The sequence below is a fragment of the Cherax quadricarinatus genome, chromosome 23, assembly GCF_038502225.1.
Source record: "Cherax quadricarinatus isolate ZL_2023a chromosome 23, ASM3850222v1, whole genome shotgun sequence".
In the NCBI taxonomy this organism is placed as follows: domain Eukaryota; kingdom Metazoa; phylum Arthropoda; class Malacostraca; order Decapoda; family Parastacidae; genus Cherax; species Cherax quadricarinatus.
The window spans coordinates 44,623,608-44,635,141 of record NC_091314.1 but is presented as its reverse complement, the minus strand read 5'-3'; the positions used below and the strand labels follow the sequence as shown (position 1 = coordinate 44,635,141).

Here is an 11,534-nt window from a genome sequence, read left to right as displayed (position 1 = left end):
AGATACCATCATGATAATACACATATCATCCGACTTACGACCGAGTTTGGTTCCGAGAAACCAGTCGTAAGTCGAAGTGGTCGTAAGTCGAACTTTACTACTGAATATCAACATCACATTTTTGTAATGACTATTTTATTGTTTTATTTTGGTATTTCATGTTTTACTTTACTTTTTATGCTGTTAGTACTGTATTTTATACTGTAAGGTTTAGGATAAACACTGTGTACAACACAAGTAGTTGTTTATTTCCCAGATATTTGGCATAAAAAACATGGTCATAAGTCGAGTGGTCGTAAGTCGAGCAGGTCGTAAGTCGGATGGTAGGTGTATATGTGCAAATGTTAGTCATTTGCAATAAACCTTTTAAACTACTTTGAGTATTATAATTGAAGTGATCTTTATTTCTACAGCCACTGAGTACCACTTGGGTGTACTGAAAGCCAAACTAGCAAAGTATCGAACACAACTACTTGAGCCACAGGGCAAGAAAGGGGAGAAAGGTGAGGGTTTTGATGTTATGAAAAGTGGCGATGCCAGAGTGGCACTAATTGGCTTCCCATCTGTTGGCAAGGTAAGGGGTAATACACACTGAAGTATTCTTGCAAATGTTAGTAATATCTTCCTTCTGAATGTCACTTCCTAGAAGAAATAAGAGTAAAGAAAGACATTAATAGATCATTCTTTTCTTTTATTAGGAAATAGTTTATTAAATATAGTTTTAGCATGCTGTATAGTGAAACTTTAAATTAATGGATTAATTGGGAAAGGGGAGGGGGAAAAGGTGTCTGGTAATACCCATTGTCCGTTAAATTCAAATGATGAGATTGCTTTTTCATGATCATAATAATAGGTATTTCAGGATTTGGTGAACTTTATCCATTAAATCTAATAAATTTTCCCAGCAGACTATAACAGTAATGGACAATTTTGAATTTAATTACTTTGTCCATAGTTTCCAAACTTTATCCAGACCACCAATATTGTCTGTTAAATCAGAAAGACTTCAAATCAGGGTTTTGCTGTTTCTTGCCATTTGTTCTAATACAGAACTATTTTGTTTTTCTGCAGCGTATCAGTATGGCAAGGACTGTTTTAATAAGTATTTTAATATGGCATGAGACTTACAAAATGAAAATTCATACATTTAACTGCCTACATTAGTATAATGTATTATATTTATCTAGTTTATATTCTCCACAGTCCACTTTGCTGAGCACATTGACCAACACTCAGAGTGTAGCAGCATCATACGAATTCACAACACTGACCTGCATTCCAGGAGTTATTGAATATAAAGGCGCCAACATCCAGTTGTTAGATTTACCTGGTATTATTGAGGGCGCTTCCCAAGGAAAAGGTAGAGGCAGGCAGGTAAGATTTACCTGGTATTATTTAGGGTGTTTCCTACAGAATAAGCAGAGGCAGGCAAGTAAGAAGATTCACATACCATATTTAATAATGCCAGGTTTACCTGGTGTTATTGAAGGTGCTTCCCATGAAAGGGCAGAGGCTGACAGGTAAGAATAGTCTTCTTCAGAAATGTAAAGCACACCTACCTGAGTGAGCTTTTTTATTAGGACATTTGCCCTAAATAGAGCTTTATAAAGTCTAAGATTTTGAATATTGGACTAAGGTTATTGAATATCTAACTACATCTTATGCTGGGTACCATATTTCATAGTTCACCTGAAGTTCTCTGAAAATGGACAAGGTTCAGGTAGGTGAGTTTTGCTAAAGAACAGTGATTCTGCCTGTATCATTACCTAATGCCAGATGTCCCTCATCACTAATACCCAACAAGAGTCTGACATGGGGATTCTCCCACATCACTAACTACCCAACACCTGACCGGCATGGGGACACTTCCTTGTCACTAATAACCCAACAAGAGGCTGGCATGGGAATTCCCTCCCTCATCACTAAACACCCAACAGCAGGCAGGCATGAGGATTTTCTCCCTAGCTGCTCCTGACAGTATACTGGTACTGTGATTTTCTTCGTCACTGCTAACTACCTAACAATATGCTGGTATTGTGATTCTCTTCCTCAGATCACATAACAGTTGAGGCTCAAACTCATAGGCGAGTCCTAAAACTCACGCCAGTTTTCGACCTTGTTTGCCATGGGTTTGAGCTCCATCCATTCTCTTGATTTTTTGCCATTGTGTTTTTACGATTTCATGAGTCATTTTCTTCCTCGCTGCCATTTACCTAACAACAGTCTGGTACAAAGATTCTTTACCTCACTACAAACTACCAGACAGGCCAGGACAGGGATTCTCATCCTCACCACTAACAGTACTACTGATACTGGGATTCTCTTCCTCACTGCTGTCTTACAACAGTCTGGCATTGACATTCTCCTCACTGCTTTCTACCAAATAGGCCAGCATAGGGATTCTCTTCCTCACTACTAACTTCGTAACAGGCTAATATTTGGATTTTCTTCCTTGTCTGCTTTAAGTCAAATATATATGAATCATTATATGAGTAGATCAAACTGATGAACTAATGTACCTCAGTGCTGAGCAAGATTCTGGTAATAGGAATTCTAGATTGGGACCTTTTGGTGTTTCAGGAATTGCTACTATATTAGTTATTGAACAGGTTTTTGAGCTTTTTCCATCTGAGTTGGGTCTTGTTTCAAAAGGCTATTATGATAATGGATGTGTTGTAACACATGAGGGAGGTAAGCCATGGGTGTCTTACTGTAACAGATGACGGAGGTAAGTCATGGGTGTTTTACTGTAACAAATGGTGTATGAGTTGCTTTTGTGCTCTGCAACTTTCTGGTCAGTAAAAGCAAGAATGAGTTGAAGTCGTACCATTACACTTTATATTCCTTGATTGTAGGTCATTTGTAACACCTCCCCCTCCCCATCTCTATCTCCATCTCCCCCTCCCCCTCCCCCTCCCCTTCCCCTTCCCCCTCCCCCTTCCCCCTCCCCCTTCCCCTTCCCCCTCTCATCCTCTGCTTGTGAATGCTTTCATTTTTCTTGGCTTCATAATGAATTTATCATAATTTTTCACAAAATATCATTGCATTCATTGGAACACATTTAATTTAGCATAAATATAACTTTATTTGGTGTATTAATATAGGAAATGACTTTGTTTCAGGTTATTGCTGTGGCACGGACAGCAGACTTAGTGATCATGATGGTAGATGTTACTAAAGGAGAGGTTCAAAAAGATCTGCTTACTGCAGAATTAGAGGCTGTTGGCATCAGACTTAATAAGAAGAAGCCTGGCATTTACTTTAAGGTAAAATGCTTGTCAAATTTTAATTAATGTATATTCATTTTATTGCAAGATTGTAGGTCTTCTCTTGCTACTTCTACTCACTCTTAGGTCACACTACACATGCTTGTACAAGTATATATATACACACATCCCTGTGGGATTTCTTCTGTTTTCTTACTAGTTCCTGTTCTTGTTTATTTCCTCTTATCTCCATGGGGAAGTGGAACAGAATTCTTCATCCATAAGCCATGTGTGTTGTAAGGGGTGACTAACATACCGGAGTAAGGGGCTAGTAACCCCTTCTCCTGTATACATTACTAAAGTTAAAAAGAGAAACTTTTGTTTTTCTTTTTGGGCCACCCTACCTTGGTGGGATACAGCCAGTTTGTTGAAAAAAGAAGATATTCATTTTAATAAATTACTTTCAGTATTTTGAACTCGATTAAATTTAAGCAAAGTTTTATCTCGTGCAAAATCACAGATTTGATATTCAAGGCATATTTTGTTGGTTTTGGGCTTGGCATTATATGTAAGTATGCGTGCATGAGCGTGTTAGATAGGAGTGAATGGAGACGAATGATACTTGGGACCTGACGATCTGTTGGAGTGTGAGCAGGGTAATACAGTGGACCCCCGGTTAACGATTTTAATCCGTGCAAGAGGGGTAATTGTTATGCGAAATAATCGTTATGTGAATGAATTTTCCCCATAAGAAATAATGGAAATAAAATTAATCCGTGCAAGACACCCAAAAGTATGAAAAAAAAATTTTTTTACCACATGAAATGTTAATTTTAATACACACAAACTGAAAAAGGCATGCACACTTACATGACACTTACTTTTATTGAAGATCTGGTGATGATTGATGGGATGGGAGGAGGGGAGAGCATTATCTTCTTACTGTTTAGAAGGGGAATCCCCTTCCATTAGGACTTGAGGTAGCAAGTCCTTTTCCGGGGTTACTTCCCTTCTTCTTTTAATGCCACTAGGACCAGCTTGAGAGTCACTGGACCTCTGTCGCACAACAAATCTGTCCATAGAGCTCTGTACCTCCCGTTCCTTTACGATTTGTCTAAAATGGGCCACAACATTGTCATTGAAATAGTCACCAGCACGGCTTGCAACAGCTGTGTCAGGGTGATTTTCATCCATAAAGGTTTGCAGTTCAACCCACTGTGCACACATTTCCTTAATCTTTGAAGTAGGCACAATGGATTCCACAACTGGCATAGGCTTCTCAGGGTTAGCCCCAAACCCTTCAAAATCTTTCTTAATTTCCATACTAATTCTCACCCTTTTTACCACAGGGTTGGCACTAGAAGCTTTCTTGGGGCCCATGGTCACTTATTTTCCAGAAACACCACCGAAAACACTGTAATAATACGAAATATTCCGAGTGTATGCTTGGATGTTAGCGCGGAGGCTGCCTGGTAAACAATGGCACGGGCGGCACATGTGAGGCTGGGTGAGGGCGCACATTGGACGCGTCTCGGACGAAAATTGGTGAGCGGGTTTTTAATCGGTATGCGCGGCAAAAATTTTGCGATTAAAGTAAGCGGTATGCGAAATAATCGCTATGTGATGCCATCGTTATGCGGGGGTCCACTGTATTTAGTGAAGGGATTCACGGAAACCGGTTATTTTCATATAGTCGGACTTGAGTCCTGGAAATGGGAAGTACAATGCCTGCACTTTAAAGGAGGGGTTTGGGATATTGGCAGTTTGGAGGGATATGTTGTGTATCTTTATACGTATATGCTTCTAAACTGTTGTATTCTGAGCACCTCTGCAAAAGCAGTGATAATGTGTGAGTGTGGTGAAAGTGTTGAATGATGATGAAAGTATTTTCTTTTTGGGGATTTTCTTTCTTTTTTGGGTCACCCTGCCTCGGTGGGAGACGACCAACTTGTTAAAAAAAAAAAAATGTGTGTATAGGAAATACTCTTCACAACTAGCCCACAGATTAGAGATACATCTTTAGACGATGTTTCGATCTGTCCTAGTCCATAATTAAGTTACACTTGAAAGAGAAAAGTGTGGTGAACCAGAAGTTTGATCAGGTGAAGATGTTAGGAGATGGCTGAGGTGAATTGAGTTGAGGAAAAAGCCAAGGTTTAGTCAAGTAATTTTGAAAACTTTGTGGAATTCCCTTTTTTTTTTTTTTTTTTTTTATAGCACTGGCCGTCTCCCACCAAGGTAGGGCGACCCAATAAAAGAAGAAATACTTTCACCATCAATTCATTGTCTTACCATAAGTATGCTGACATCACAACTTGAATAACCTTCAGAACTGCAACATCCTTGCCCCTCCTTCACAGTACAGGTGCTGTGCTTCCCAGCTCCAGGACTCAAGCTCAGCTGTCATCCCTGAATCCCTTCATAAATGTTACCTTTCTCACATTTGCACTACTCTCTCCTGGAATCCTTTTGTCCAATTTTCCAGTTGGCATTGCAGCCATAGGAAGTGGATGGTAGGAAGAGAGCCTAATGCTATGTTATTCTATTTTGGAGATTAATATGAGGTAAAGGTAGCTAAACTAGCTAATCTTCCTCAGTAAATTCCCCTGGAGATTATAAGGTCTCTTGCTGTCTCCCTTTCATATTTACTTCCACATGCCCCATGTATATATACATGTTTCTACACCCATAGACACCTCCTGATGACTGACTCACTGACCGCCAGCCTTGAAAAGACAATGATATCAGTGATGTATATCAAAAGATTTTTTGTTTTATTTTGCTGTTGAAGCTTGATTGTTTATTTACATAGTTTCATGATTAATGCATTCAGTTTTTGGCACCTTATATATTAAGCACTGCCTCTGCATTTCCCTTTCTAGCTCTGACACTGTTCCTTTCTTGGCTGTGAAGATGCTGTGAAATCTCTGATGTTTTTTGCAAGTATTCCCTCTTTTTGACATAGTTGCTCATCATCTTTTACCCCTACCTTCCCCGAGTCACTTTACTATTATGATAAAGTTTGAGTGGACCTTCTTGACTAAGAAACTTACCAACTCCACTCTTTTCAGCTTGACTAGTGGGGAACTTTCTCTTTTTCTCAAAATTTTCTATGGCTTGTTGTCTTATGACTTCGAATGGTTTATATATAATACAGTATTTAATTTGGACTACAGTTAAAGGGCTGATATTTCCACCATTTCCTACACAGTGATTTATGGCCTTTGACTCTAAACATTTTTTGGGTATGGTATGGACCACAATTCATGAAGTTGAGCAGTCACTGGCATTGTTGACTCCCCTACTACTGCTGATGTCTGTCATTGTATGACTTACAGCCTCTTGCTTGGCTTAGACTGCAGTTTTTTTTTGTTCCTTATTTTATGGTTCTGCTCTCTGTAATGTGTTAACATGTTAGTTTTGGTAGCCAGAGTTGCTTCAGGAGTCTAATTTTTTGTTTTTCATGCTATAGTTTTTGTTTCATAATTGTCCTTTGGACATTCAGATGTCATTTCATATTATTTTTCATTATTTAGAGTTCATGAGTGATCTTGAAGGTCAAAGTGTTATTCAAATCCCACAATTTCATTCCTTGCCTCCTGAAAACTAAAAGATTTCCATGACATGTCCCCATTAAGCCTTTTTCCTGCTTCATTCTTATCTATATTTGGTTAGTATTGCTTATATAACAGCATTGTACAGTGTAGCATAGTAATATCTGTTGTGTAATGTAGAATATTTCAACATGTCTTTTGCCTTGCCTATTTTTACTTGTAACAGTGACCTATGTTTTAAATGCTTTCACTGTCTTTCATGTAGATTTATGTTATTTTTATCAGTGGTGCTTAGATAACTCATTGGTACATCATAGTGACCTCAAATGTTCTGAGTCACAAATTTTTGCTTAAGCATGAGAAAACAGGCCTGTGTGGTTGATGTGAGCTATATAAAAAAAATCCTTCCCCTTGCAGTGTGTGGTGGAAACAGTTAGCCTTTGACTGTGAGTTTGGGTTAAAAAAATAATTTTGGGGCATTTTCTAGGGTGGCATTCATGATTTTATTGATATTAACCCTTAAACTGTGTCCATTGTACTGGTATGCATACTTGTATCTCCAACATACTAGTATACATAATTTTTTGTACCTTCAAGTCTGCTCCCTGCCAGCATTTTTGACTTAAGTACAACTCTTTGGGTCGTCTTCAATTTATTCATACACGTGACAAAATCTAAGGCCAGGAGGGTTCACACGATGTATTGGTTAACTACACAAGTGATGACTTTGTTTCTGATGTACTATTATGCTTAACTAGCAAAAGTAAACAATGAAATCAGTAGTAGTTGTTCTTCATCCAGCTACCCTACCAGCAAACGTTCTAAATTTATTACAATTTCATGTTATTAACAGTAAAGTTCAGCCACAAAGCACAGTAGCAGATCCCCCTAATTTGCAACTTGTCCTCAAGGTCCAAAAATTTCCCTTCTTCCCCCCCTCCCCCCAAAAAAAAAATTCCTTATGATAGAGAATCTTTTTTCAGTGGTAATGACACCGGAGATATGAAATTTGATGTAAAACTTACGGAATTACGCTTTCACAAAGTTAGCAGTCTTGGTGATACTTATACACCAGTGATTTTGCCCGTGTTGAATCCTGTTTTAGGCCAATTCCATTGTTTCAGTTGACCAAACTCTTAGCTGTTTCACTAGTATGCCTTCCATTCTGTTGATTGAGTACGCAACTGCCCATTTAACTATTTCAACTACCCAATAAAGTGATCAGAAAGAGGTAATTTGGGAAAATTTCACACAAAATTAAAAAGAAGGCACTTTAAAAATAGGACCCAGAATAAACAATATAGACATGACTTCTATGAAAACAACATTTCCTCTGTTCATAAGTTACATCCCCAGGCCTCTCCTATATTACACTTGCTTTCCATTTTGAATTTTTATTCACACAAAAAAATAGAAGATTTCCTGTTATGAAGACTACTGCATCATTGTAATGATTGTATAAATAGTCAGTGCAATAGAGAACACGTATTAGACTGACGAGTTGGACGCTTATTGGACGAGTGATGCAATTTGTATCCTCTGGAATATCGACAAAAATAGAACATTTCTGTGAGTTTGAGTTCAATTTCAAGCTACTTCTAGTTCTGAAACCAATCAAAATCATCTATGTTTTTGTAATATATCTTCCATTCTATCAAATGAGACCAAGAAACCAAGAATATGACCACAGATATACACCTACCATCCGACTTACGACCTGCTCGACTTACGACCTGCTCGACTTATGACCACTCGACTTATGACCGTGTTTTTTATGCCAAATTTCTGGGAAATAAACAACTATTTGTGTTGTACACAGTGTTTATCCTAAACCTTACAGTATGAAATACAGTACTAACAACATAAAAAGTAAAGTAAAACATGAAATACCAAAATAAAACAAAATAAAGTCATTACAAAAATGCTTTGTTGATATTCAGTAGTAAAGTTCGATTTACGACCATTTCGACTTACGACCCGTTTCTCGGAACCGAACTCGATCGTAAGTCGGACGGTAGGTGTACATACATGGAGTATACCTGGAGAGGGTTTCAGGGGTCAGTGCTAGTCTGAGACCAGGCCTTGTAGTGGATCAGGGTCTGATCAACCAGGCTGTTATTGCTGACTGCACGTAAATTGACGGAAGAACCACAGCCCGGATAATCAGGTACTGACTTCAGGTGCCTGTCCAGAGCCTTCTCGAAGACAGCCAGGGGTCTGTTGGTAATCCCCCTTATATATACTGGGAGGCAGTTGAACAGTCTTGGGCCCCTGACAGTTATTGTGTTGTCCCTTAGTTAACTCATAGCACCCCAGCTTTTCACTGGAGAAATGTTGCATCTCCTGCCAATGCACAGTTTTTTTCCATCATATGCTGCATGGGGCAGGATTGTTTTCATATGGTGCACAGTCATTGCATAGACCCATTCTCTCATATCTAGGCCAATATTTACTGCTCACTGCTTATCTGAGTGAGCTGAGCTCATCATGTAGTACTGCAGCACAGACCCTGAGCTCAAAGCCATAGTACTATGGCATGAATCTCAAAAGGGTTAAAGTAGTTAAACAACAGAAAAATAATCATACCGGGATTCAGCAAATTGTAAAATGGAAATATTGCTGGTGCATTTATGCTTCTGTTGCTGATAAGTGATAACTTTTTCTTCAACTTCAAAACACCATAAAATCATACACACCTACCATCCGACTTACGACCTGCTCGACTTACGACCACTCGACTTACGACCGTGTATTTTATGCCAAATTTCTGGGAAATAAACAACTATTTGTGTTGTACACAGTGTTTGTCCTAAACCTTACAGTATAAAATACAGTACTAACAACATAAAAAGTAAAGTAAAACATGAAATACCAAAATAAAACAATAAAATAAAATCATTGCAAAAATGTTTTGTTGATATCCAAGTGAGTGTACAACGAAAACCTGTAATTGTTTTACATGATGGTAGGATTGCTGGTGTCTTTTGTCTGTCTCATAAACATGCAAGATTTCAGGTATGTCTTGCTACTTCTACTTGCACTTAGGTCACACTACACATACATGTACAAGCATATATATACACACCCCTCTGGGTATTCTTCTATTTTCTTTCTAGTTCTTGTTCTTGTTTATTTCCTCTTATCTCCATGGGGAAGTGGAACAGAATTCTTCCTCCGTAAGCCATGCGTGTTGTAAGAGGCAACTAAAATGCCGGGAGCAAGGGGTTAGTAACCCCTTCTCCCATATAAATTACTAAATTTAAAAGATAAACTTTCGTTTTTCTTTTTGGGCCACCCTGCCTTGGTGGGATATGGCCGGTGTGTTGAAAGAAAGAAAGTCTATTTAAAGATTGCTTTAGTGTTCTTAATTTTGTCATTTGCAAGAAAGTGTTTGAGGAAAGTGATTTAGGCATGGAAAATGAATTGAGCATTTAATTAATGGGTAATTATAAAAATAAAATTTGGATTATGTTGCTGGTGTGAAGGAGGGCTGGGGAGGTTGCCACTTGTCCTCAAAATAAACTGAAATGCAGACAGTGATGTCCCTGCATCCTGTGAAATACTGATTTTTGTCACAAGTGATGCATCCTACAAAAGACTATAGTTAGTGAATAAAGATGTAAGGAATACAAAGATCTTCTTGTGTTCTGTATAGGATCCTCTTATAGTAAATCTAACATATTTAAACAATTTGGCAGTTTTCAACCATATCGATGCAAGAAACTGCTTCTTACCCTCTACCACAAGACTGCTTCTTCCCCTTTACCACAAGACTGCTTCTTCCCCTTTACCACAAGACTGCTTCTGTCCCTTTACCACAGCACTGCTGCTTCCCCTTTACCACAACGCTGCTTCTTTCCCTTTACCACAACATTGCTCATTTGTGCTTCACTGTAATCACATGATCAACACGGAGCCAAATAACTCAGGGGTGAGATTATCAGGCTCTCGGCCAGAAGGTCCTGGTTGTTAGAACATGTGGATATATTTTTCTTAAACCCTTGCTGCCCCTGTCCACTTAGCAGTAAAAACAAATGCCTATACGTTAGCTGATGAGTGAAAATTACTATGCAAATGCCTTAGAAACTCATTCCTCCTGCGAGTCACATCTTGGCAATATACTAATATGTAGGAAACCTCTAGATGTGCTGGAAAGATTAGGGTCTTTGTTAAAAGATATCCACTTAATGCAGTGCATTTAATGATATTAAAAAAATGGACACTTTTTTTTTTTAGTAGAAATTAATTTGGGCTCAATGTCTATGTGCAATTTAAGTTTCAAATATTTTTATTTAGATATTTCTACTGTATAATACTGTTTCATTTGTTATACAGCAAAAGAAGGTTGGAGGAATCAAATTTAATGCAACCTGTACCCTCACAAAGATTGATGAGAAGATGGTGCAAATGATACTCCACGAGTACAAGATCTTCAATGCTGAGGTGAGACCTACTTATCATAGCACTACTGTGCATTAGTCTTTGCTTGCCTGCAGTAATTTGATTTACCGCAGAATGTAGGTGGCATTTCAATTTACAAGCAAGTTGTGGTTCTGAGTTTTCACATTGCAAATCAGTTTTTTGTATAGACAACAGTTATGAAGAGGAAGATTGCATTTTCACACTACAGCACAATTCTTGTAAGATTTTAATTGGTTTCTAAGTTTGTAAGTGTGGATGTTTATAACTTGGAGGTGTTTGCATATTGTCATCCTCATATATTTTGGGTTTTATGTATTATTTCTTGATGTATTGGAGGATTCTTATTAGAGTA

The 11,534-nt window shown here is 38.2% G+C and overlaps 1 protein-coding gene across 1 annotated transcript; it reads left to right on the top strand.

Annotated features, from left to right (window-relative positions):
• Nucleotides 1-413: 413 nt before the first annotated feature.
• LOC128685675 (developmentally-regulated GTP-binding protein 2) lies at nucleotides 414-11,254 on the top strand (the record flags this gene model as incomplete). Its single annotated transcript, XM_070088124.1, has 4 exons — nucleotides 414-574; nucleotides 1,204-1,374; nucleotides 3,123-3,266; nucleotides 11,096-11,254. Coding segments are annotated over 4 exons (620 nt in total), but the record flags the coding sequence as incomplete, so codon positions are not given.
• Nucleotides 11,255-11,534: the final 280 nt, after the last annotated feature.